This window comes from Phalacrocorax carbo, chromosome 6 (genome assembly GCF_963921805.1).
Source record: "Phalacrocorax carbo chromosome 6, bPhaCar2.1, whole genome shotgun sequence".
Classification (NCBI taxonomy): domain Eukaryota; kingdom Metazoa; phylum Chordata; class Aves; order Suliformes; family Phalacrocoracidae; genus Phalacrocorax; species Phalacrocorax carbo.
The window spans coordinates 45759133-45786975 of record NC_087518.1 but is presented as its reverse complement, the minus strand read 5'-3'; the positions used below and the strand labels follow the sequence as shown (position 1 = coordinate 45786975).

Below are 27843 nucleotides of genomic sequence, written 5' to 3'. Positions count from 1 at the left end.
AAAGCAAACTTTCACTGTGGGTATCTTCTGTTCTTGGGTTTAACCTCCCTCTCCAAAATCCTTGGTGTTTGAGTTGTGGTGGCTGGCAGGTTAGTTTGCCTCCTTGCTGTCATTAAGGAATGTGTCAGTATTGTAGGTATTCCAGTGTGTGCTTTTCTAATTTTCCTTTCAATGTAACTCATGGCTTCCAAGCAAAAGCTAATGACCTTCTCTTGTGCACTTTGCCTTGTTGTGTGCTTTCTCCTGTGCTTTGCACTTTCTATTTAGACAATAAAAGGACCAAAGAGAAAACAATGTTTCTTTATGTTAGAAGTACAGAGGCCTCACATGTCAATATTTCTTTTCCCCCTATGCACTCCGACTTAGTTTATTTTTTTAAACACTTTGGCTTCTTTTAAGGAGATTTGAGTTCCAGAGCAAACCAGTTTGCACAATGTGTGCAGCTTCATGTTGCATTGGACTGATCGCATTTGTTATGTCTACCAGCTGATAGTTTTCTGAAAATATTTAGCCTGTAATGTAACCCTCCCTAGTCTTCTGTTTTTACTGCAAACATGCAATTAATCACCCTAATTGTTCCAATTATCCAGAAGCCCAAGTGATTATGAAAAAAAAAAAAGATAGTGATGGCATGGGGTGGCTGTAGGACTGAGATGAACCTTCAGCACAACCCAGGAATCTTCCACTGGTCCTTTTATGTCTGGGGAGATGTCCTGGATGTGGCTTGATGCACATGCTTGTGTCACATATTCCAGCCTGGGCATTGCCTAGGTCTTTCAGATGATCATTGCATGTGGCACTCCAAAATGTTGCAAGCTCTGGCACTACCAGAAAGTGTTAGTTGTCAAATAATTGCATGAGAAAGACTTGAGGAAATAAGCACGTATTCTCTTAGAAAATGACATTTAAGAAATATTAGAGCTATTTGCATTAACAAGACCAGCATCATTTAGGGGTCAGGTATATAGGAATAATTCTAATTCCTGAAAATATCTGAAACCAAAATGCTGTTTCTGTTCTTTGTAAATTAAAAACAGTGCAGATTTCCCCCCCTTCAAATAATTCTCATGCTAAGAGCTTGAGTCTGTAATAAGTTTCACTTGTTTGGCACATCCTCAGGCCCAGTTAAAATATCCTTGGAAATGGTTCTAAAATTAATGTCCAAGCACAAACCTGCAAGCAGTGATCCCAGTGGGTGTGCCAGGGAGAGCTCCATGCTTCCAAGACTTCTGAAAATCTCTGCAGTGACTCTGACCAGCTCTGGGGAAAATAAAGCCAACCATAGTCTGAATTTCTTCTCTTTAGAAGGAAATGGCATTTTAATGTTCCAGAGAAGTGCAAGCCGCACGCTTTTATTTTGCTGCAGAGAGGCTATTTGAGGAGTTTACAATGTTCTCTAAGAAATAGAAATGTTATATTTATATATATATTTGTGCATATATATACATATGAGGATGTAAATCTCTCATACTAGCATTACATCACTGTTTATCTATTGTAAATCTGGGTCACTGCTGAATTACATTACTGTGAATTCAGATGAAGCTTGGACTACAGCATGGGCCTGAAATGCTGTTTTCTAATAGGATTAGTGAGTCATTTATGTCCAGATGTGGATTTGTTTGGGGGAAGGGATGAGGGGGGGAGGAGGTGGTGTCCTGACTTCTGATCCCCACAACATCCATGGGAATTTCCGGCACTTTGTTGCCTGTCCTTGCAACTCTTCCCCAGGCACAGGGAGCTGGAGCTGGAGAGAGCCAGGGCAGCTCCTGGGAGTGAGACTCTTCCTCTCTGTGGCTTGAGGCTGACCCAGAGAGAGGGGAGAGGTAGCCAGCACAACTGAGGTGTTTCCATGCTAGGAGAGATTAAGCTGATCAGGACTTTCAAGTTCTCAAAGAGATGTGGGAATGGATGTAACAGAGGTTTACAAAATCCTGATGACTAGGGAACCAGCAAATGCAAAATAAACTCAGATGCAAGAAGTAAGGAGACCCCAGGGTACACGCTATTAGGTGGCAGAATGCTGTCAAGACCAAAAAGACTAAATTATTTCAATAGGAATTGGACAAAATCATGGCGAGAGGCCCACAAGGACTATTATAAACCACTATCCAGGGCAGAAGAAGAGGGTATTGAATAGGAGGTTTAATTGGTGCAACCCCAGAGTTAATGCTGACAGTACTTCTCCCGGGAACAGTGGTTCCTTGAAAATCTTTCTGCTGAGCAAGTATGGACTGGCTAATAACCTCTGTTACTTCAATAGTTTTAATGAGGTTGGCAGAAGTCAAAGGGTACAATAGTCTTTATATATAGGTTTTTCTTTGCTTGAACTCTAAAGGCAGTTTCCCATCACTTGCAGTCTAAGCTGGCTGTACACAGCTAGCCTGTCATCTGACAGAAAAAAATTAATTCTATCATTACAGATATGGACATGTATATTTTATGGGAAAAATTAGCATGCCACCTTGTTAAGTAAATATTTACAAAGATCTGTAACCTAGAAAATGCTAAGAGGGACAAAACAAGTGCCAGTTAATTCTGTATACTTTGGATCAGATTTCAGCTACAGTCAGTGGCAATTAGAAAACTGAATGGAGTGACACAGTATATTAAGGAACATATAATTTGTCATACAGTGTCAACATTGCTGGCATTTTATATTTCTTGAGGTAGCACTTTTGAGCCAACTCTTGTTAAGTGTCCCAAAATCTCATTTAGCATGTGAAAAAGTACTTTCATTGTTAATTCTCTGAATACGGGAGAAATAGGCTCTGTGATAGACAGCTTTTCACAATCAGAACTGGGCTAAACCTCTTAATGGTGGGATTTAGCTTGTTACAAGTATGCAGTGTCTGAAGCCAGCCCAGCTAGAAAAAGCTGTTCACTGCAGATGTCTGACTGACTGAAATAGCATTTACTTGGAATAGTATGTGGGTATCATCAGGCTCTGACTGCTGTATTCATCACTTAATCTTAAAAATCCTACAACAAATCATAACAAAATGGGCAGAAATTAATATTTTCTAAGAGCAGACCTGAAACCATAATCTGAAATTATTCTTTATTTGGTGGCTACTAGAATTGGAGTCTTATAGTCCTAAACACATCCTAAATATTTATTTTATGCTACTTCTGTGCTCCATGTCCCAAATAGTTGAGACACCGTTAGCATGAAGCGTGAGAAGGCAAAGCAGTTTGACACCTGAAGTGGCTTTGTTACCTAAAGCTAGGGCAGCTCTGCCATGTTGTGGCAGTAAAGCTACTGGGGAACCTCTTTTTGTGCTGTAGATAGTGCATAAAATCTGAAATCAGCTCCATTGCTTCAGTGATGCTCAGCACTGGGAGGAGACGGCAGGCACAGCCTGTGGCTGTATGCGGCTGTGTGCTGAGGATACAGCACGCTCCTCCAGGCACTCAGTGGGTGTGTGGAATGGTGTTTACTTTCCAGGGAAAGGTGGGTTTTTATATTTTTGTCATAGTATTTTATTTTGAGACTTTGTGACGTGAGAGCCAGATACAACAAAGTCCACTGCCTTCAGGTAAATGGAACTAGTGGCAGTGCTGACAAATGGATGCGCCCAGAGATTGGGGCTGGACCCAAGTGTCTGCACAGGTGAGTTTCTCCTGTAAGCTCCAGGCCACTCCAGCTGGGTGTCTTCTGATGCTGACCTATATTGCATGGCAGCCCTGACATCCCCAGGTAGGGGGCAAAGTGGCTTAGTTGGACTCAGTGAAGCTCATTAGCTTGTGCTCCCTTTTGTTTGTCAGCATCCTTAAAATCTTGGCCTGCCCCAGTGTTAGGTGCCATCACCTCTATTTCCCCACTCTCTGGTGATTTGGTTCCCTTGCATCTGTGAGAAAGCATCAGCTGGCACCAGCAAGCACCAGGGTAACCTCAGCTTCACTCATGCTTGTCCCTTCCGTATAACTGCACTCCTGCCTCTCAATTCACTGGTGTTGCAATGTGATTTCAAGAACTCAGAACATATTCTTCTCACATAAGCTTAGTGAAATTGGATACCTTTTTTTTTTTTTTAATTAAAAAGATAAAGTTGTTTTGGCTGCAGTAAAATCTAAGAACAATGTTTTACAATGAGGGAGAGATGTATGACATGCATGACTTTTCTTAGTACACTGTTCTTACACAACTCATTAGGGGATCTAAAAGCCCATTATAATCTGGGCTAACCCTGATTGCTATGTTTCTCCTATATAATATTTTATAAATTCCCATAAAAGAAAAACACTAGACTAAATTAATGGTTTTAAGTAGTAGGACTTTGACTACAAATGAAGAATAGGACTTTGATTACTGCCTAAAGATTACATTCTAAATGTTATTTTACATAGTATCCTAAGTCAAGGCTTATTTTAAAAACAAGCTTTTTACAACAAAAGTAAATTCACATGGCTATCTGCATAAGGCTGGATATATTTTGTGATGATGGTTTAAATTACCATCATCTTTTCAGCACCTTTCGATGTCATGAAAGAAAGCTTTCTTCACTGCTTTTCAGTGCAACAAGTCTGGCATACTGAAATATCAGCCATGCTTCCTAGGAAGATTTTTCTGCAAATCAACTACCTGTAAGTGTAATCAGTATTAGAATGTTTTGGGCCTGAATTCTGCCACCTAAATGTACTGGCTATGCAAATTATTCCACTGAAGCCAACATGGCTCTTTGCATAAAATAATTTTGTAAGCCACAGGATGAAATTCAGTAAGTTACTTTCTGACTGTGGTTTGTGATCTCATATCTGCTTGGAGTAGAAAAGATTAAAAATTCAGACAAAAGAAAAAAAATCATAACTTGCATTAGCTTTTATTTAATTTTTGAAGCTTTTTAACAACCTGCTAAATGACAGTGAGCAGGAGTCTTCCTTGACATATGCTCTTTGAAATCACAACTGAATGTGGGTCTTTGGTTTAAGGAATTTTTACTGAGTTTTCATTACTTTTTTAATTGCTCTGTTACTTTTCTACTTGGCTGAAAGGAAAAAGCTGGTTTTAGTCAAAACACTGTAATTAAATGTTCTGTAATGCAAACTCTTGCATAGTGGGAAGACCTGGCAAGTAGTGAGACACTTCACAGCTTAATGTTTGCACTTGACTGTCTGCTTGTGTAACAGTGAATGAACTCAGGCTCAGATGCTGAATTTACTGAAGCTGCTGAGGTTTCTTCAAGCTTCTGACTTCATTTATATTGCTGTGCAGCCCTGCCTTTATGCACATCCTGCTTGTGTGCCCAGCTCTCCATCAGGTACAGTAAAAACACCAAACCAAAAGCAAACCCAAAACCTTTTCAGATGGTCAAAAGTGGAGTTAGTTGTGGGCTTTTTAGAGATTATCACTCTGGGATATTTAGGGCAAGGCAATTGCATCACTCGCTCTTATCAAATACTGTGAAGAAATCTGGAAGCCTGAAAATGGAGGTTTGCTCCTCACCTTTGGCCAGGAACATATAATTCATAAGGCACTTGTATATTCTTATCATGGATTATTATTTGTGTTACAGTAGTGTGCAGTGAGAGCAAATTCAAGACCCAGTTAAGCCACAGCTGCAAAAACACCATCTTTTTGCTCTGAAAAATATATAGACAAAACAAACAAAACCAGCAAAGGACTGAAGAAAGGAACTGGAACTAGACTTAAATGGGAACCAAAGCTTGTGGATACAAAAAAATATTTTTAAAAACACCATATATATCCAAAGAAGTATGCTCAGGCTGGGCTCAGAGCACAGCTGTATGCCTTTGCAAGGACAAAGAATTGTCTCTCTCCTGACTTATAAAGTGGATTTTTTTAATCAGCTGAGCATTTTTCCAAGTTCTCTGGCCCTCCTTTGAGCATAGCTGATCTTTTGGGTATCTGGTTTCCTCTGTGGGGGTATTTACACCAGGCTTCTTAGAGCAGCATCTGAGCATTTACTTGTAATGGATTAAATGGTACAGCTGGCATCAGGCACGTGGTGTGTCTTCTCCTAGTATGTCCTTGGGGCAAAAATTCCATTTAGTGAGGTGACTATTTTGTCTAAAGCTTTTTGATTTGTCTTTTGCATGTCATCATTAATATGTGTTTCTGTTAGAGAAGGCAAAGCTCAGAGCGTCCTCTGCACTTGGGAAAGTCCAGGTGAAGTTTGTGGGGCCCCATCCAGACCTCTAGACCTCACCAACAAGGGGGCATAGGTCAGGACGAGCCTCAGGCCCTAGTGTGGTGCCCAGGGGAATAATGAGGCTATGCTGACATGAGAAACTTCGCAAATGGATGTGACCATCCCAAAGTAACAGGAGGGAATCTCTGGCAGCACTCAGTGCTCAAATCTGCTCACAGCAGGATGCTGAGAGCCAGTGCAGCTCATTGCCAGTCTGGATATCACCCCAGGTTTTTTTTCTGTATGTAGTTTTGTGGAATTTTCTTTGGGAAGACGGAGGTAAGGTTTCCTTAATGTCGCTCATCAGTTTATTTTTTTTTAATGAAAAATATTTCATTGGCTACTTTTGGTAGCATCCACACAGTAACCTGTTGCCAGGCTTGGTGAGAGAATTGATGCTGCATTTCCGTGTATTTTGGATTTACCCCTTTGGCTTTTCCCTCTGTGAGGCAGCTCTGTCTCTTTCCCTGCCTTTCCCCTCAAGATTCTCACAGCATTGTAGCCATTCGGGGGGGAGCTTGTGTTCACGTCCCTGCTTTTCCGTGGCTCCAAACACCAGTGCTGCATCCAAATTGCTTATCCCAGGGAGAACTGGTGCCAGCGAGGAACCTACATTACTGAGAGGTTTCTCTTTGACTTCCAGATACATCTCTCCTTTTCAGTCCTTAGCCTGTTATCAGCATTGTCATCACCTGGTGACTCTGCTGGAGCCGCTGGTGTCTGTGCAGCCTTAAGCCTGGTTTATCCGGTTTATTAAACCAGTTTAACAGCCGATTCATTTCACTTTAGAGGCACAAAACTGCTGAGCGTGGGGCAAATTGCTGTCTGCCATGGGGAGAGGAGCATCACTGCCAGCCAGGGGCTGGCTGTTCTCCCCTCCTCACACATCCAACAGCCGATGAGAAATTACTTCTGTTGAAACTTCTGGTGAGGGAGAATGCAGGCTGGCCAAGACCTCAGGATTAAAATTCTGCTTTCTTTAAAGTATCATGAGGTAATCACTGAATAATAAATGGTCAAGATTTTGGTTGTATTTCTTATATGAAAGATTGTCTTTCCAGCAGCTCAATTTCCCCAGCACCAAACTGGGAATTAGTTCAACACTAACACAGGAGAATGTCATGTTCTGAAAAATCCCCTGCAGAACTTGCCTTTTCTTTTCTGGAGGGATGTGGTGCTGGGTGTGTTTTGTGCACGTACTGAACAAACTTAAGAAAACTTGGCTTGTGACTAAAGAAACTTTAAAAAAAACCCCAATCTTAGATCACAGCCCTCTTTTTCAGGCTGAATTCTACTGGGAAGCAGGGATCAGTCATTCAGGATGACTCTTCAGATGCCCACTTTGTAGGAATATCTTTCTTGCTGCTAATCTAGCTCTTGTACTTACAGTAATGCACAATATGGCTACGTGTCAATTCTGTTACCTTCAGGTTTTGGACCATTTCCATTCAGATCCTACATTTCTGCTTGTTCTGGCTCCCTCCAATTGCTCTGATTTACTTTGCCCCTCACCTTTCTGCACCAGGATGGGTCGCTTTGAGCTTCTCCTGCCTATGAAGAGCAGCTCCTTGCTAAGACGATTCCTCTGGCATATCCCCCCTCTTCCAGCCCCTCCTCATCCTGCACTGTCTCTTCCTTTCCCCATGAATCACTGGTGCTCAGCAGCCTCTGTGGCTTTATCTCAAGCAAATCAGATTTTCTCCTCTGAATCTGCCCACCAGGTATTCAGGGAGGGGCTTCACTTTTCTGTTTGGGTCTTTAAAAACTGTTGGTCATCAGGGGCCTCACTCTGGAACCTGCATAGCAGTAGGTTCACTGTAACTTGTTTTTTCAACTTGTTCACAGTCTGAGGAGCCTCTGGGAACAACTCGCCAACTCGCAGGGTGAGCCCCCAGGACCCCCTCGTTATCCATCCAGTCTGTACCACTGGGGATCGCTTCCACACTTGCATCACTTCTCGTAGATGCAGAAATTTGCTGCTAGGGACAAAGGCTGTGGCTGTATTAAATATTGCTGATAGAATCATTTGCTGACTGTTCTGCAAAGGCACTGATGACGTCTGTGTGTAACTGGAAACTGCCTCGTGAGCCGTTTTGGGATGCTGAGTCCCAGCATGCAGAGTCAATCATATGTTGTGTTATTCAGCTTTAATCTTGTTAAGTAAAACTTCTAGAGGTATTTATAGCTTTATTCAGTACGTAATGTTCAACAAAAGGTCACTGTGCAGCATAACGTCAGTTAAAATAATAAAGGCACTAATTAATTGACAAGATGTTTTCACTCCAATTTAATCTGACAGAATTTAACTCTGCCTGGAGGTCATAAACTGTCTTCCCTTTCTTTTTTGTTTCTATACGTTCCAGTTTTAGCACTTTTAAGGCTTTACTTAATCTAGTGGTTATTGCTGAGGTAGTTTGAGAAGCCAGTGTAAAAACAAACAACAGTATCAAATGCATCTCTTACCTTTTTCAAGTTGTGTCTTTAGTTTTCTCTGTTTGAAGGAGCATGGTCTGACAGCAGCATTTCTAAGGTGCCATATTGTATTTCTGTTTCAAAGGCTCTCCAGTGAGGAGAAACTTAGAAGAGTATCACAGCACTGAAATATCTTCAGCAATATTGTTTATCTTTCCACAACATCTCTGGAAACCTTCATGCATCATTGTTTTGGCCTTAAATTAATGTTAAATTTCTAGACCTGAAGCAATTGCTTTTAGGATAATTTCTGATATACTGCTATTACTAAGCTGTGTTTAAATGCTGTCTAATAATATATTCATTAAAGAAAGCTATTAGCTAGGCATCATAAACTCCCACATATCCATTCCTGTTTATACTCCCTTGGCCTCTGTAATCCTTTTTCCCTCATCTCTCTTGCATTACCTTTAATTACCTCTTGCATTACCTCCAGTGCCAATCTTGTCTCTTCTCAGGTGACAATGATTCAAAATTCACTTTTGGTGATGTTTTGGTGTATGTTTGCAGACAAGCCAAGCTGAACAAAAGGAGTACTAATATTTTTTTGTTTGATGGTGTGTGCCAGTATTTTGGGAGGTAATTAGTCCATGGTTCTTATTAGCATGAAGCTCTGCAAGAAGCAAGGATTAATGTACTAGAGGGCAGGTACAGTGAGGTATGTGAGATGCTAGAGCTTTTCTATCCATGCAAAGCTATTATTTGCAAAGGGGAAGTGGAGTCTGAAAAGAATAAACCATTTTGGCTGATGGGTTTCATTACTGTTATCTATTTTGCATATCATGTTATTCTGAATAGTGTTACTGACTTTAACTGTTTTTTTTAAAGTGGGTGTTTAAAGAAATAAACAGGTAATCTGAAGTGATGGGTAAAGTGATCCTAGAGAGTGTGTGTACACATCTAGGGAAATAATTATCTAAAACAGTTGCTGAAAGCTTCCATATCACATATGTTTAAATCATCAGACAAATATTATAGCTATTTTTCTGCAGTGTTTTAATGTGTTATAATGTCTTTCCCTTACTGAATGTCTGTCATTGATATGAGAAGTGCACGCAACTGCACAACACTGAGGAACTACCTTGCAGACCGGCTTCTGCCTTCAACAGGCAAAATGGGCATTGCCCAATGTTCCTGGGACCACTGACCTGCAGCTCCTGCCCATGGCATCAGGAGAGTGCCAAAGTCTCTCCGTGGCCAATGGGAAAGTACTGCAGAGTTGCTTTTTTATTTTAAAAATGCTCGTTATGTTAATAATTACTGGGTTTATTAATAATAATAATTTACATGGGGAAAAGCAATCTCTGCATGTGTTATCCATTTTTCACTCAAACACACACAAATCCACTGCTGTAGAGAAGGATGCTTATTCACAGTAAGAGTGTTTTGCCTTCCAAAATGCTGCTTCTGCTTCAGGTAGGGGCCACATGAATATTAAACACAATGAATGTGAAGTAAATGTAGTATATTGTATGGGATAAGCAAAGGCTGTAGTACACACCATGAACATCATGTGTTTTCCATTAGCAAAATATCTAAAAGTGAACTGGAAAATAACATTTAACAGATATCACCCTGAAACCAACCATAATTTTAATTAAATAAACATAAGCAGGCAGTTGAAAATCAGATCTGAAATCTTTAGTAATGAGCACCATAACCAGTTAGATACTGCATCAGTGCTGGTAATTCATTGACAATACTGGGAGAGATCATATAAAAAAAGGCAGTTTCTATTTCAGAAAGGAAGTTGGTGAAAAGCTGGCAAATGCGTGCTGCTGTGGGGAGGTGTGTACTCCCCTGTGGCAGCACAGTGATTAGAAAAGAAACTTTTTCAAAGAACCAGATTAAAAATGAATTTTTGCTTGGGGCTGTGCCTCAGACGCTCAGTCCAGACCTTCTTGGCCCCATATGCTCATCCTGACATGCCGAGCCCTGGGTTTGGGAACAAGCCTGCCTCTGGCCCCTGGTCTGCTGGTCCTTGCCCCAAGCAAGGCAGATGTCTCACCAACTGCATTAATGACAAGAGCCAGTAGGGGAAAAAAACTTCCAAAAATTAAAATGTGTCTTTCTGGTTGTTAATGAGCCTCCCTAGTACGATGTCCAGGTATCTCCAGGTATCTGGTATCCTCTACTCTTGCAGAGTTCAGCTGTGACGTTTTTGGTTTCTGTTTGCTGTGACACCAGCTCTCTTGCACAGTGGACCTTAAAAGTGGTAATAAGAAAACTCATGCTCCTACATAATGGCATCTTTTGAGAGTCCACTGGCTGTTAACTCTTCAAAGAGCTACATTTTCTGCCGATCTAGAGCTTAAACCACCACCTCGAGGGCAGAAAATACCCAAAAGGTGAAGCAATAATAGGAGCCTGTAGCTGGCTTCACAGTGCAGCGAAAAGGCAAAAAAAAAAACCCAAACCCAAAACCCAAACCCACCAAAAAACCCAGAGAAATCTAGAGAGAAAATAAAAGAAGAAATAACAGCAGTAAGCCATCTGACTGTAAGCAGAATACAAAAATGCTAAAAATATCAGGGGAAGTACCTGCAGATTGTAAATTATAAGATCCTGTTACTTTTTGTAGAAGAAAAAAACCCTAGGACTTAAGTACTCTAAAAGTACATGAAAAAGTGAAATGTTACTTTGTTGACATTGAGCTGTGACACGGTGACGTACACCTCCATCAGACTGTAAGCAGTATTTTGTGCTAGGAGCTCTGTTCAGTGCTGTGAACTGCTCAACCTGGGCCATCCTGGGCTAGGGGAATTATGTCGCACTGTCCCACAGAGTCCGGGCAAACCTCATAGGCAGAGCCAGTGCAAGATGGTGCAGAGCAGGACTGACTTCCAAACAGCTTGCAGAGGCTTTTGGAGCAAGTCCCTGGAGCTGAGGAATGCTCTTGTCCAGGCTTGTCGTCCTCGTTCTCCTGGGACATGATCCCTGAAGGATCAGCTAGGAGGTTTGGGGGAGCGCTGGGCAATCTGCTAAGCTGCATTAGCTGTAAAATCCCATATATAGAGTGAAAGAGCTTTAACTTTGTGTATGTTTTCCTTAGTTTAGCCAGTGCAGAACAGCAGGCTGTCCTGATTAACCAGCATTTCCCCTGACACAAACCAAATGGCTTACAGCTTGAGTAACTGTCTGTTGAGCCCCATGTTTATTATAAATTCAGTAGATGAAAAAAATTATTTAAGTTTCTATGTTTTTACAGCATTTCCCACTAGAGAACGCTAACACTTGTAAAAGAATAAATGCTACAGTATAACGTAGCAAGACTAGTAAAATGCTGAACAGTAGATAAAATTATGTACAAAAGACCATTATGGTTTCTCATGGAGAAATAATGCAGCATTTAATTTTAAGAAACATGTGCCAGGCATAACTTTTAGGTGCTACAAAAAGGAACATAAATACAGAAGTGCACACGTGCAGTAAGGTACATTCGCAATCTTAAGTACTTCCCTCACTAAAAATAATTTGCCCCTGTGTTTGATCTCATCTCTGCTCCACTGATTTCTGAAAAGTAAACTACTTTGCTAAGCAGTTCAAGGGAAAAACATCATAGAAGGGTAGGCATCTGAATTTCTGTGTCCCCCTTGGGCCGATTTTAAAACAAGGTTTCATGGGAGGACCGGGTATGCAGAGGATCAGAGAGAAAGTTGTGTTGTTTTGGAGGAGTGAATGGATTAGGGACATTTCTTCGGTTAAGCTAATTTGTTCCCTGACAGGGTTTTTTCCATTCTTGCTGTAATAGTGCATTCCAGTGCAAATGTTGACTGCTGCTGTCACAGGATGGTGGTTGGAAGGGAAACGCTTGGTGCTGCCTCCTGTTACTCATTGTGCAGTCAAGTCAGAGCCAGCTTACAAAATGGGAAACTGAGCATTAGCATAAAGAAATTCAGTCCTGGAAGAGAAAGACTGGCTGGTGCAGATCCAACACCTACCTGCACATTTCAGCCTCTTTTCTCCTTCTTGCTAGAAAAATGAAGACCAGTGGCTTTAATGGCAAAGAGGTGGTGTCTGTGTTTCAAGCTTTGCTTGAACTCTGCCAGCTTTTTGCGTTAATATTGGCTGCGGATGGAATTCCAGCCCTGGAAAGGCAAAAAGTGGAGACCCAACACACAGGCTCTGCCACTTACAAAGTCCACAAAGGTGGCCAGGAAGATTTACTGATTGCTTCTGGGGAGCAGTTGTTTCCACCAATATAATCCCTAAAATACGATTGTTGGAGGTACTTTCAGCCGTACTGGAAAATCATGAGTTTCCCAGCATCATGTCTGAATTTGCCAGTTTTCCTTTGATTTTCATTGCATCATTAAGTAAACAAAGGTGTAGTTTGCTCGGCCATGTTGCAGATCTATCTGGGCCTGCAGCTGCAAGGGCAGTCGCCGTGGGGTGGTCGATGCTGAGCACAGACTGTGCTGGGGATGGCCAGCACAGATTAGCAATGTCAGTTGCAAATACAGGCCTGGGCATCACTGCAAAGTGCTGGGATATGAACAAAAAATCTCTTGGTCGGGGAGTTTTTCTGGCTAGAATACACTGGAACTTCAATTCAGAGCTGACTTTAATGCAGGGAGCTGCTTCATCATGTGCAATCAGCCAGTTTAACTCTTCCCTAAAATTTCAAACTGGGAGGTGAAAAAAGTGACTCAGTAAAAGCTGCGGAACTCTTTTTTTTTTTTTCCAAAGTGAGCTCTACCTTTTTTTATATATACTTTGATTTCATATAACTAAAAGAACCACTTTGGCAAAAAGTTAAACATTTGTCAGTTTTTATTTAGATGTCAACATGTGTTTTTTATAATCTTAATTTTAGAGAAATGGCAAATTCTGTCTTTTGGATTTTTTCAAATGTTTAAGTTGTAACTGTTGGAATCTGCTGGATGTTTAAAATGGATCTGAGAGAGGAAATAGGGTATTAGTTTTATTGGAAAAACCAGAAAAATTATTTTGAAAGTTCCTTTAAACCAGTATTTTTCTGACATAATATAGAATGTATTTATATATAGTATTTCTATTGATCATAGCATTTGATACTGTGTAATATAAATGTCAATTCAGAAATATTGCTGCAATGAAATATTCTGTATTTAATGTGTAATAAATGTTTCATAGAAATAGCATATGATATTTAGAAAAAATAAAGTAGGATTAGAGGGAGTTTATCGCATGGCTAAAGGTTTTATGTATTGCTAATAGTACTTCAAAAACCATTTTGTATTAAATACAGTATTTGCAATACACTGTGAGCAAGACAGGTATTTTTAAAGACAGACTTTTATCATTGTCTGGAAGAAGGCTTTAGGCAATACCAAATTCACATTCCCTCTCACAGTTAATCATAGTCTTAATTAAACAAAGCTGAGCTGAATAGGAAGGCAGTGAGGTAATTTTAGGCCCTTGATCCATAGATAAGTAATTTTCCAAAATTGGAAGTGAGCACGATAACGTTTTTCATATAGGGAAACTGAGGCAGGCTGAGACTATAAAATTCCTTGGGGTTATGCAAAAGAAGGCAAGGCAGAGAGATGCTCAGGAACCAGGTATCTCCCTGCTTGACTCCTGGGTGCCCTTGCTGGCTCTGGCAGAGCTGTCTGAGACCAGGACCGCTGCTCCCAGCCTGAAAACCTGCCTGGAGCCTCTGCACTAGCAGGCAAGTAGCAGCCTTTGAACAACTTGTTTTAATTATGTGTGGAGCACGCTAGCTTTCCACAGTCATCTTTTAACCTTTTTTATATTTTTGTTCACACTATGTCACAGATATATACTGCATTTAATTACTCTAACTTAGTTCAATATGCAATAGATAAAAATGCGAGACTGGAAAGTGGCTCTTGCAATTGCCATGCCAATGCCACAGCAGAGCTGCCGCACAGCCTTTATGCCTTGTTAACCTTAGGCTTAGACGAATATGAAATTCTTTTGGTTGCCGGTCACAGAAAATCCTTGCAGATTTATATTTTCAAGACAGATTTGTTGTTTAGAGTAAATCAGACGGAACAGATCTGTCCCTGCCGCCCAACCACGTGCCCCTTTGCCTGGCAGTTCCTGTGGGGTGCCCAGGTGTTGGGGCCTGATCCAGAGCACTCTGCAGGAGGGCGCCGAGCCTCAGGCTGCACGACCGTTTCCCCCAGTCACCGATTCCTGCTCCTATGGTTCATAAGGGGCGTTTGCCCCTGCCTAGGCCATGTATGGGGCCCATCCTGGGTCAGTCTCTCTAGAAAACAGGAGCCGCCAGGACACTCCTCTGCTCCCTGCCCCAGAGGAGCCCCTGCGCACCTGGTATCAGCCTGGGGATACACCTCTGGGATCTCGGAGGTACTATTGGCATCACTGTGATAGCAGAGCACTTTGTGGTTTTGTATCTGTAAATAATCATGGGGGCAGCAGAGGGAGCTCAAGGATGTGCAGTCTCAATTTTGGATTTCGCACCAACAGAGTTTTCTGGGTGCTGAAGTGTTCCGGACATAAACTCTCTTTGCCTTAAAAAACTTATTTTTAAGCCCCAAAACTTTGCAGCTGCTGTGCGAGGCCACCTGGGTTGTGCTGGAAGGAGGAGAGCTGAGTGGGAGAGGTGCCACTAACAGGAATCCCTTTGGGACAGGACTTTTTTCTTAATATTGTTAACAATGAGATCAGCACGCAAATCCAAGGTGTGCTAACTCAGTCCTCTGGTGACACCAGTTCAGACTGAAAAATCACCTAGGCCCTGCAGTGTACGCTAAGAGAAGCGGGGAGGAAAAGCAACAGGATAAATGTACAGCTGTGCCCATCGGATAATATATATACACATACATATGTAGGCGGTAGCAGACCATCCCTAAGCACCAATGCAGCAAAGGTGTGGAACAACCTTGCATACACAGAAGGGTCAGAAATACTTGCAGATGCCAAATATGTCCCACTAAACCCATGGTAATTGCTCACAACTTTGCTCTGAAACCAGGTGTTGTTTTTCTTAAAGCTCCCTCCATGGCTGTCAGTTCAAGTGCAGGCAAATTGGGGGTTGCACCTGCAATTTAACCTTACCTAGAGACATGGGCTTTTCCCTCTTCCTGCACTGAGCCGTGATGGAGAGCAGTGGTGGTGGCCACTGGTGCTGGTGCTCATGTGCTTGGCTGCGCCCAGCATGGCTGGCTGCAGAGGTGTCCGTGAGTCTGAGCAAGAGGCAGGAGTGGTCCTCGATAAAAGGCGGAGTTTAAGCAAACAGTCTGCAAAATGTTACTTTAGCTGGGATTTGCTAGGAGGTCTTCCCATCAGAAGAATACTGGTAATGGTCATTATTGGTATTCTTGTGGTCTAATTCCTTGGCCCTTCTATTACTTCTGACTGACCAGATTTCATTGCTCAGCCATAATGACAATCTGATTTTTGAGGAAAAAAATTATTAGACAATCACTACTTTTTCCGGCGTTGTTCAAAAACATCAAATTTGCTTGGAAAATTTCTGAAAAATTTTATGACAGTGGCAACTTCTTGATGATTGACATTCATGTTGAGATTCAAGCTCTTGGTGATGGGGTTTTAACTGCAAAAGGAGCCCTGTAAGCCCGACCTTGGACAAGAGATGGGCATTTTCAGAAGCAGCAGGGTCTGGGCAGGACATTTTGATACTGTTATTCCAGAGCCGGAGCTCCCTCTTGTGAGAAAAGAGAAATATCAGAAAAGTCCAGGGCTATCAACTGGAAATAGGCGGGGCAGGCTGTGTTCAATAGGCAAGTGATTTCCAGTACCTTTTCCTGTACGTCTGCACAAACCTCCATCCACTGGGACAAGAAAACATGGCATTTGTGTTTACGGTCTTGCAAAATTTGAAACGGGCACTATAATTTGTACATAACCGTGATCTGTCACAGAGTTCTGATGCTTGCTAAAAATACGTAAATAATTTTCCTGGTTTTCCCCCTTCCTTTTAATGACTATTGTCTCTGACAAAAAGAGCCTAACTTCATGTCAGCTAATAAAAAGCAGAAAATAAAGGAATCTGTCAGAAATGATAAATGCTGTTTGCATTTTTGCGCTTGCTGTGCTCAGCGTCAGCTGTGATGAATTGGTAACTCTTCTGCCGTCCTCTTGCACGGAGCACCAGAGCTCTCTCATGTCTGTGCCAAGACCGTTTCCCTTTGAAATGGGCAGGTGACCGGCCCTTCACTGGGTGATCAGGGTATAATGGGTTACATGTATATATGTACGTATGTATAAAGTCCCTATAGATGGCTCCAGGTGTATTTTAGCCTGTGAACATTTATGGAAAATACTTTAGTGAGATCTGGTGCACTTTGAAGGGGAAAAAATGTGTTTCAGAAGTATTTTTATGAAACCTAGGATTAAGTTCTTTCTGGCAAGTGTGATTTAGCAGCAGCCAAAAGGGTGACAGTCGCCAGCAATGGCTGCCCTGACCCTCCCCTGACTTCAGCGGTGAGCACGTGGCGGGGTCTGGGCAGTCTGTCTGTTACAAAAACCTGGGCTCTTGGGGGTCCTCCACACTGCTGGGGTGAGACCTTGCCCCATGCCTTACAGAGGGAATGCAAGTGTTTAGGGAGTCTTCTGCAATATTTGTTGGGTTTATTTTGTTGTTGACAAACGGAGCCCCCAGGTTGCAGCTGCCATGGCCATGACTCCACAGCCAACATAGCTGGCACTTGGACTGACAGCCATGGGGAGACCTTTAAGAAAAACAACACTTGGTTTCAGAGCAAAGTTGCCTCCCGCAAGCCCTGTCCCCACCAGGACCGGTCACCTCTGGCACTTCCTCACCAGGGAAAGGAGGACTCTTGCATCTGTCGGCCATTCCCCTAAAGCAGGGTGCACCCAGGTGGTGGCATCTCCAGGGATTGATGCACTGCTTTTCTGGGATGTAGTTTATTAAATCAACATCTTTTCCCTCTGCACGGCAAGGGTTAATTGTCCTAGTGTAAGACTATTATTCCAAGGGATTATTAAAAAAAAAATTATCATTTTTCTTTCAGCAGGGAACATGTCCAATAATTGATGTGGGAATATTAATGCAATATGTGTGTGTTATCAATTTAGAAAAGCAGAAGACATATTTCCTTAAGCTTCTAATCATTTATACATATGACCTTCATTTATACAGCAGAAGGGCCCTTCCAGAGAGCTACAATTTGCTTCAGATGTTTAGCTTGGGTATTTTGCTTTACCTTCTAACTGCCAAGTTTGGGATTATTTAGCAGTAAAATTAGAAATGTGATTTGAGTATGTACCAAAGTCCTGACAGGTGTTAATGGAACTCAAGTTGAATATTTTATTCTTTAAATAGTAAAATGTAAACCTGCACTTGTTTAGCTTTGCCTTCCTGCCAACTATATCAGGTATCTTGTGTGACTAGAATCACTGTTTTCTGTACATGGTCTTCATGGCAGTTTCCAATGCCTGTTCCCAGCTCAGCCTATATTTATAATCCTCACAGATTTCAGCTCCACAGAGAATTCCTTAGGCAAATGTGTGGTGCTCAACCCAAAGAGATAGGAAAGAAAACTCATTATGCAATATAGCCCAGATTTGCAGAATGTGCCTAAAGATGCAAATAGGCACCTAAGAGGATTTTCAGAAGGAAATAAAATCCTGGAGATGAAATTAAAGCAATTAAGGCAGTTCTGGAAAATCCCGCTTAATGCCCTTTTTTCATTTTTAGCTGCTCAGGCACCTTTAAAAAAGTCCATCCCTCAGCCCGTTGCAATTCAGCAATGTTGCTTTGGGTTATATTCAGGGCAAACTCTGACTCAGAGGGATTTCTTTTGGGTCCAGTGGTCCCCAGTTTTGCTCAGAGAGGTGATGCAGATTGCTGTGTGGGGTCATGCTCTGATTCGGACAGGAGCACTGGCTGCTGAGGAAAGGATGGAGGACGCTGGCACACACCACAGGCTTAGCCCTCCTTGTTACAGGAGACGTGCTGGGAGGGATTTGTTGTCTGAATCTTGATGTCCATTGGTGGAGACTGTGGCTCCTCAACGCCTTCCTGGGGCAGGCTGAGTCCCCCTTTGGAGGCATCTCCCCCTTCTGAGCACCCGAGAGGAAGCCCAGGTGCTGGTGTGACAACTCATGGACACCTGGAGCAGGGTGAAATGAAGCCATCCCTTAGTTATTTAAGAGGAAAATCCTGAATCTGGTGTCTGAATCACATACTTGACTTGGGTGCTGGGCGGAGAAGAGCTGCTCTGGGGCTCTCTTGGTCACCATTGCCCTGAGGATGGGTGGTGTTACGCTGCCCTTCTGAAACGAAGGAGACCTGAAAGCATGGAAAGGTGGGTCTAATTCTCCAATAAACCAGCTTAATGTAAGCCCTTCTTAGCCCAGTCCTGGGCCAATGTCTCAACACATCCTCCCATGTCTCTGTATCATCCCTGTGTCCAGCAGCACATTCTGGTCCACTGGTTGCCACCCACGCACACTGTGAGGGGACAGAGATACGGCCTCTCTCAGAAGGAAAGGAGAAAACGCTTTGAAATCAAGCAGGCCAAAACTTGCAAAAGTTTTGACAATTAACATCATGCTTTTCTTGGTGTACTTGATTACTTGAAGAGAACTTCTGTATAACACTGGGCCAGAAATACACTTTTGAAGTTGAGTCACTTGGTTTTGAACGAGAGTTACTGGCTGCAGCCACAAAATGTTTTAGCACAGAAGAATGATTTGATTTTTTTCTGGCTTCACCACCACTACAAGAATCTTTTTGCCAAAGGAATAGGCAAATTTCTTTTCATCTCAGTAGAAACCAGGTAAAAAGCTCAGTCATGTAAGGGCTTTAGCTAGATTGGGACTTTCTATGGTTTAGATGCTTTAAAGAAAAATGCCTGCAATGGTTTGACTGGTTTTGCAGCTATGAGTGGCTGACAGCCCATGGAGCCAGGATATGCAACCTGGCAAAGCTTTGACAATCTAGACATCTACAGCTCTTTTTCTGCTGAGTCTGAGCTTCCAAATCACTTAAGGGAGTTTGCAGTTTGCTTTGAAATATAAGTAGAGAGGAGCTTTTAGTGTAACTCTGCAGACCTCAGAAGGGCTTATCTCAGGAGAGAATATTCCAATGACTTTTTGCTGTCAGTGAATTAAATGGTATAGTCTGGCTATACTTTCATCTTCTGTTGTGCTGATCTTCTAGTTTAATACAAATACATTACCGGAGAACTGAACTAAACTTGTGTAAGGTTTAATGAAATCATAAGAAAAAACATTGAAATCTTTTACTCTTATGCAATTTAAATTCAATTTACAGTAACTCTTTATTTTCACATGCTTGGTTGTTGTTTTTAAGAACCAGGGTTTTTTTTTTGCACTGCTTGTGTAACTGACATCTACTGCAGTATCAAATCAGTACTCTTAATGTGCTCTGGAATTCGTTTTTTTGGACTTCTACCATTTAGAAAATGTGTCCAGCTGAAAGGACAATCTCAGAAGCAGGGAAGCCTTTCCACGAGCAGCAGCTGTTCCTGATGTTTGGTGTGTACATAACTAGAAAATATAATCTGAAAAGGTACTGACCCATTCTGATACCTGCCACCGGCTGTTGCTACTGCAGACCTGAGGCTTTGGTCTTGCAAATTCCTGTGTCGTGTAGCCACATCAGAATTATGGCATTACAATAGTGTTATTTTGTCACGATATGCCACATGCATACATCTCATTTGCTCACTTGCAAAAGTGCTCTATAGCTTGTGAAGCACTGCAGAAATAAATGGGAAAAGAACAAGGATTTTGGTTTTCCATACAATGAAAAACTTGAGCTTGGTTATATTAAAAATGGAGAGGCCCTGCTGAATGTTTGGCTTGTATCCCATCTGGTGGAAAGCGCGAAGTAGTGCTTTAGCTGCTTCAGTGTCAACTTGAAATTAATTTTCTCTCTCCCAGCTTGATCAGCCACTGAAGGTCATCTAATTTCAGTCATTCCTAAAGCGGCCTGCGTACACACAGAGTACATACACGGGGCTAAATGGGGTTTTCATTCACTGGGGAAATGATTTGTAGCTATTTATAAAGTACTGTTGTAATTTATTATTTGAATTCTGTTGCTTAGATTGAAAAAGTATCTGACAGTCAGCTGGACCCAGCAGTTCCATTTTAATTCCACAGGGTAATAATTTTCTACTATTATAAAGCTTTACTCCAGTTATTATACGTATTAGTTAGTGGGGTTTTTACAGCACCACAATGAGAAACTTGCCAAGCAATAAATTCCATTGAAAGGTTTCTTTGTGTCTTTAGGAAAAGCTTACATGAGATACTTCCCTACTTACATGTAATAAAGGGAAATAATGAAGTACACAAGCACACAAGTAACCATTAACTTGTGCTATTGTGTATTTTAATGGTTTTGTTATGGATAACTTTCCAAACCCTACAGACTCAAATGAGTGCCTTTGCATTTCTCTGAATCTATCCTTTTAATTTACAGAAAACCTGATTCACACAGATTCTGGAATTAAATCATCACTCCAGCTGCTATGCTGTAAGTTTCCCAGACCTTTGTGAATCATTGTGTGGTTTTGAACAGCCTGGTTGTTGTGACATAAATATTTTTGTAATTGATCAAATATGTTTAGGTTTGGTTGGTTTGTATTTTTAACTAAAAAATGTAATTTTTAGAAGGATATCTTTAATTTTTAGGAAATGAGATTAATCATGTTTTTAAGGCACGATTTCCTTTTAATGTCTCCAACTAATTGAAGCAGAGGAATTATTTTGATTTTTGACTCAGCCATTACAGCTTTATTGGGCTTTGGATATGTTTTTTCTAAGTCCTCCTTCAAAAGCTCTAGAGTTTTTACTTCTTGGCAGTTGTTAAGCTACCTGCCTCCTTGTTTAAGGAAAGGGTTCTGGCCACTTACGTCTGAGACCAAAAACACCCAAAATTCTGATGCATCAGAGTAGATAAGCAACAGCACAGCAAGCCAGATGTGGCTGTGATCAGAAGCAAAGCCACGTGCGTAGCCTTAAAGCACAATTTGGAGCCTTTATGTGTTTTAATTCTAGGAGAGGAATGATGAGTCAGTGCTGCCAGGGACTGCTTGGGCCAGGCAGGGCAGCCACAATTAATGGGATTGCAGCTGGGACTGGGCGTCCTTGAGAGCTAGAGATCATTTATAAAAGAGGAGGTCATATAACCCCATGCACCTTGTTCTGTAGTGACTAACTGTAAAACTTCCTGAATGTCTAAGTTTCATTCAAATTTCTTGAGGACAGAAAGCTAAATTGGATACAGAGGCACCTTCATGTACACTAATAAGTTGCAACCAGGCCCTGGAGAAACAAGTAAAATGCATCCATGTAGGCTTTGTGGTTAGCCCAGATCAGCCTCAGAGCGGTGCTAACCATGCTGCTGTGATGGCATGGCATCCAGGGTTTCCCCTATGTTTGCAGAGGCTGCCACGGCTGAGGAGCGGTGCAGTGGCACCAGGTGTTCGATGCTCATGCAGGAGCGGACCCCTGGGCTGCCGAGTCCTGGGACTGGCGCACCAGGTGCTGTGTTGGACTCGAGCCGTGTCCCACGTTCCTGGGCAGCTTGGTACGAGCCTTTCACTGTGACTGACTGCTGGTCATCCCCCTTCAGTGTTGTTTCGTTGTTTCTTTTCTCTTTTCTCAGCTGCCACCCCAGGGCTTTCCATTGCAGCAGTTTTCCCTGCTGCCCTGTGTGGGTTTCCCTCCCTCTCCACCTCTGTGTGAAGTGCCCAACAGAGGCAGGGAGCCATCGGCCACAGGCTGTTGCATGGCCTCTGGGGACAACACCCTTGCAGAAGGCAGGGTCTTGGTCCCCCAGGAGAGCAGCTGTTCAGGGGTTGTCTGCAAGCTTGGGACTCCCTCACCGTACCCTCTGATTCTGTACACAGTGTTCACCAAAGCTAGAAACTGCCCGGGGTTATAGATGGCATCCCCTGGTAGGGCTGCAAAGGACACATAAATACAATGAGTGGCTGGGGCACTGGAGACCTCTGAGTTTATGCTGCTACTGTTCTTTCCCCAGTACTTTTGACGGCTGGGTTCACACGTTGCCACCAAATTGTGCTTTAAAATATATGTATATTCATTGTGGTTGTATAACTTTGTGACCGTAAGGGGAACCGCAGTCCTGTGGACCCAGTAATGCCACTTCTGCAAATGCTGCCAAAGAATCGCCCCATTCAGCTTGGGGCCTGCTCTCTGGATTCTAATTATGCAGCTGCAAAATGTGGTATTTTCTTAACATGCTACTGAATTTAACATTTTTTTTCCCTGCAGAACTTGCTATTTTGCTGAAGCCAGGTGCTTGACATTTTTCTGTCAGTCCTTTGGGGGTGGGGGAGCAGGGCAAGAAATACTCCAGCAGCTGGTTCTCATTTTAGGCTGTTCTCTGGGGAGCAGCTAATTGGATTACAGGCCTGAAAACTGAAGAGATGGGCCTTGGCGCTGGCATACCTGTCATGAGGGAAGGTCCTTGACAGCACTGCGTGGGCACACCACTACCGAGCAGATCCTGGTAATGGGGAGAAGAGAGGAAAAAGAGAAAGTACTGTCCTCAGTCACTGACTGGTTTCAACCCAGTGTGAGCTCTTCAGTGGTGCCCCATGGTAGCCTGGGTAACTTTGAGCTGCAAATGAAAGGTATTTGCCAGACATTGATTGATGCTCAATCTGGGCGTCCTTTAGTGAATGCTGCTCATGAAGATTTGCCTGGTGGTGAAAACTTCTCAGGCATCAGCAGCATCTCGGGTGTGCACCCCTGGCTCGGACGGGCACAGGACAGCCTCCTTGGGCTGCCATCTGCCTGGTGTCGCGCCTCTGCTGCTGCAGACGTGCTGGTGTGCGAGCGGCCTGTCACTGGTGTGGGCATGGTGTCCTTTTGCAGGCTTCACTCTGGGACCTGCTGTAAATGTGTCCTTCAGCCTTTTCACACGAGCTCTGGCCTGTGCCCACACTCAAGCCCTCTGGCATCGGGTGTGGGAGGCACAGCCAGCCACAGGTGGATACTGCCGGGGCAGCTAGGACATTTGTTGTCATTTGTTTCCATTTATAATACAAAAGCAAAGTTGATGGTAACTCCAAGTATCTTCCCAGGGATGTGGCACATCTTTATTTAACCCAAATTGCCAACCTCTCTTTTTCTTTGTGGGCTGCACCCACACGTGTGGGAGAGCAGGTTCTGCACGCAGCAGCATTTCCAGAGGTTGGGGTTTGTGCATTAGACAGAATAAAGCCTTTCAGCTAAACATGCATTGCTCCTAGGGTGCCTTATTCAGCCAAACTAGAAATGGTTTGCAAATGAGAACCATTATTTTTTTTTTAAGTTAGTTTTTCCTTATTGTTCTCCCAAACCACCGTGGGGCATTTTCGGGACCTCATGTCTAACACGCCTGCATCGGCGCACACTGGGAGTGCCTGTCCCCTTGCAGGATGGCCGTCTCTCCCAGGAATCTCGACTAGGCTGGGAGATGCAGCCCAGTGGGTCCAGGGCCAGTGACAGAAACCAAGCTTCTGCAGGTGACCTCTGTTCCTCTGGAAGCCACTGAAGACAAGCACTTTGGACAGAGGAAGGCCCTCTGAAGGTGTCCTGCTCTTATCTACAGCGGGTGCCTGGAGAGTCCAGCGTGGCTGCTGGGTCTTGGGAATGGAGAAATTGGGTGACCTGCCCCACACTCAGTGTTCGCCCAGTGTGATGTGTCACTGAGCTCACATGGGATGAGGCCGTACATTTACTTGTGGAGGCAGAAAGCCAACCATAGCTGCATTTAATTTTCCCCTGCACCGCTGGGACAGCTGCATGTGCTGATGGCACCCGCCATGGCAGGGGCAGGAAGGCTGGGAGATGGTGCAGGGCCAGTGGGCACGGGGACGCCAGCCCACGATGCCCCTTGGTTTTCTTCATGTACACTTGGGCTGCTTTAATTTCACAGTTACTGAAGTGTCACTGTTTTGTTTAAGTCACTCTCAGGCATTTTAAGAACGTAATATTAGGATTTATCAGGCAGACTGATGATGTTAAGAAATGACAGTACACTTGTTTCCAGTTTTTAATGCTTTCTTTTAAAACTGAAAATATAAAACCAGCGAGCAAATGAAGATCTTTATATACATGAGGTCTGTGATTAAAAAATCCTTTTAGTTAAAAAAGAAAAAAAAAGAAAAAAAGAGAGAATTGACCAATGAATTAAATGAAAACTGATTAAAGGGAACAACATTCTCAAACTGAAACATACTTTTCAGGAAAAAAAACCCCCAGCCCTTCTTTACAAGTTTATTATATAACTTACATTTACACTTTACTGAGAGAACTTACAAAACAAGCTGCTTGAAATGCTCCTCATTCCCTTAAAGCATGAATTTCAAAGTGCCACAGCAAAGGAACAGGTTCCAATATTATCTTATACAGGCTATTCATGTATAAAATGGTTTGGTAAATGTGAGGTGTTTATTTAAATGAGCACATATAGGGATACAGACTATATAAAAGTACTTGAACAACACCTTTGTTATTACATACACAGTTATAGGTATAATAAAGGAAACAAGGTCAGCACTGCTCTTAGGTATCTGTATAGATGGAAGGAATGTGATTCAAGCAGTGATCAAAGGCACTGTTTTGGAAGAATCCATTTTCATCAGTTCCATTGGAGACCATGTCTTCAGATACACACTGTGCTTCAGAGATGGCATCATAGCCTGAAAGCGTGACAAGTTGTATGGACATGATTTAGTACCACAGTACATATAAGGAAGGAAGCAGTTTTGAGGCCTGGGATTATACAGTACAGCACAGTGTTAATGGAAAGACAATAGGGTTTACCATCAAAGCCTTACCCAGGAGATACACAAACTAATCTCCATGGGCATTTGTGTCATAGTAGATGAAGCTCCCATTCATTTCTGCGGAAAGCTGCCCATTTGCAAGCGAAGCGCAAGTATCAGAATATGATTCTCTTGGGACTTTACAGTCATTATCTGAACAGGATGTCAAAACAATGAGTGGGCAAGGATCCTACTAAGTGTGCACTAAAAGTGATGCAGTCCTCTTGTTTTGTGTGTTTTTCCTTTTAATGGCACTTGGGAAAAATGTTCCATGTGTCTCCCAGCTGCTCTCAAGATCCAGAAGAAATCTGGATCCTACACTTATCAGATCCCCACGTACTGCAGACGTGAGGTCTGTGGAAGCGTGACTGAGTCAGGTCAGGCTCACAGGACGTGTGGAAAGAGCTGTGTGCCATGTTGTCCTCAGCCTACCAAAGCCCACCACGCTGCTGGCGCCTCACCTGGCCCAGCTGGCCGGTGCTTGCCAGGCTACCAGAAAGCTGCTGTGGTGCGGAAGAATTCCTCTGTCCGTCTCCTTTTATAATGCCAAACTTCCACAGCTGTTATGAGCCTCCCTGAGCTGTGCACCCCTGTGGAAAGGAACGGGTTTGCCAGCTACCAAGTGCCGTGGCAGCTGCAGTGCCAGGCAGCCCAAAACAAGAGATTTATTGCCTACCCCAAAGGACATGAAAACTTCCTGTTACGCCCCACGATAACCTGCTTTTGCAACTGGCCAGTCAAGGCTCACATGCACGTATTAATTTTACTCCAGACCAGCTCTTTCCTTACTTTACCCCTGCTGTGTTCACCCCTTGCCTTTCCCTTCTCCTTTCTGCATCTGTCCTTGTGCCCGCACGTCTCCTCCCACCAACCAGACCCTCCTATGTGCCCCATGGCCTGGCTGCCTGCCTGGGGCTGGGCAACCTCCGAAGCCTTCCCCTTTAACACTTTTATAGCCCTCACCTCCCCCACCCCCCCCCCCCCAACTACTGCAGGAAACATTGACCCCTTATGCTCATCCATTAACATACGTTCTGTTTTTACCCTGTACCACCTGATTTGGGTTGGGTCTTTAGAAAAGTATCTGTATGACCTTCAGCACAAGGTTCTGACCCCTGCACCCAGCCCACCTACCACAATTTTAATAATCAGCAGCTTTAATAATCAGCAGCAGCATTCAGTCAGCTGAGGCAACACATGGAACAAGATTCTTCTAGTTAAGAACATGCCTGTGAGCCAAGTGCCTGATGTAGAAAATACATCTCTTACAAATCACATTGGTGTGAATTGCAAGTCACTGTGTGGATGGCTGATCCTCATGGTTAAAGCACTGGGACCTGGCTCCGTTCTCTGCTTGACAGAGGAACTCCCTGAAGCCACTGGGAAATGACTGTTTTTCTGTGCTTCAGTTCCCCGTGTGGAAAATGAGGCTCGCTCTTCTCTTCAGCCTTTCTCTCATCTCTTCCACCTGCCCAACTCCACAGGCAAGTGTGTCTAGATACGGCTGAGTCAAACGCTGCACCAGGCTTAACTGAGGCCTCCAGGCTGTGCGGCACCGCACCCCCAGCAGTAGTGACAGATCCTGGAGTCTCATACAGCCAGTCCTGATTTCAGAAAGAACCGCCTGCTCAGCCCTTAGAAGTTAGTTATAGGTATTTTACTGTTAGGTATGTTTTTATTATTCGAGACCAAATTCTCTACTTATTTACATTTCTGCATTTTCCTATGACGTGTTAATTTACTGTTAGTTTTCAGGTCAAATTCTGCTGTCTGCAGAAATCTGGCATGCAGCGCATATGTCCAAAGTCTCTGGAAGACGAACTTGGCCTGTTTATCTGCCCTGTGCTGCGTCGGTCCAAGTGCAGTGACCAGTATTTTGGTAAGTTTTGCGAGTGTTTATGTTATGCTAATTTCTATTTGATGAGCCTGTATACAGGGTGGATACACAACCACAGATGGACAAAACCCAAGATAAGCATACACCCCAGAAATCATTACTAGATTCCAGATAGAGTAAACTATCCAAAGTCCTGAACAGAAAATAAAAATTTATTGACTGTTAATGTGATTCACGGACCAGCTGTTTGCCAGTCACATTTGGCATTCTTGTGAGATGAGATCTCATTTAATATTAATGGTGCTATAAAAGCCTGAAAAAAATTAATGCATAGCCATGATTAATCTTGCAAACCTGAATGGTTCTATTTTACACACAAAAAGATAAGATTTATGTGTTTCATATATGTTTATGTTTCAGCCTTTTAAGTATTTGCATACCTCAATAACCACTCTAAAAACAAAAATACTACACAGAAACATTTCATAATAGTTTAGCCCCAGACAGAAAAATCAACTGTTGTTGAAGTTGGTGTCTTGCCATAGTATTATTCTTTGCTCCTACAATTTCTTTTGGAAAGTTTATTTAGTCTGTTCTTTAAATATTG

General features: G+C 42.8%; 1 protein-coding gene across 2 annotated transcripts in view; it reads right to left on the bottom strand.

Annotated features, from left to right (window-relative positions):
- Positions 1-24534: 24534 nt before the first annotated feature.
- GLIS1 (GLIS family zinc finger 1) overlaps positions 24535-27843 on the bottom strand; it is a 211998-nt gene continuing 208689 nt past the window's right edge. For both annotated transcript variants that reach the window (XM_064455060.1, XM_064455061.1), the window contains exon 10: positions 24535-25273. In XM_064455060.1, the coding sequence (XP_064311130.1) occupies positions 25137-25273 (137 nt within the window). In that variant the 3' untranslated portion in view covers positions 24535-25136. The remainder of the gene's footprint in view (positions 25274-27843) is intronic.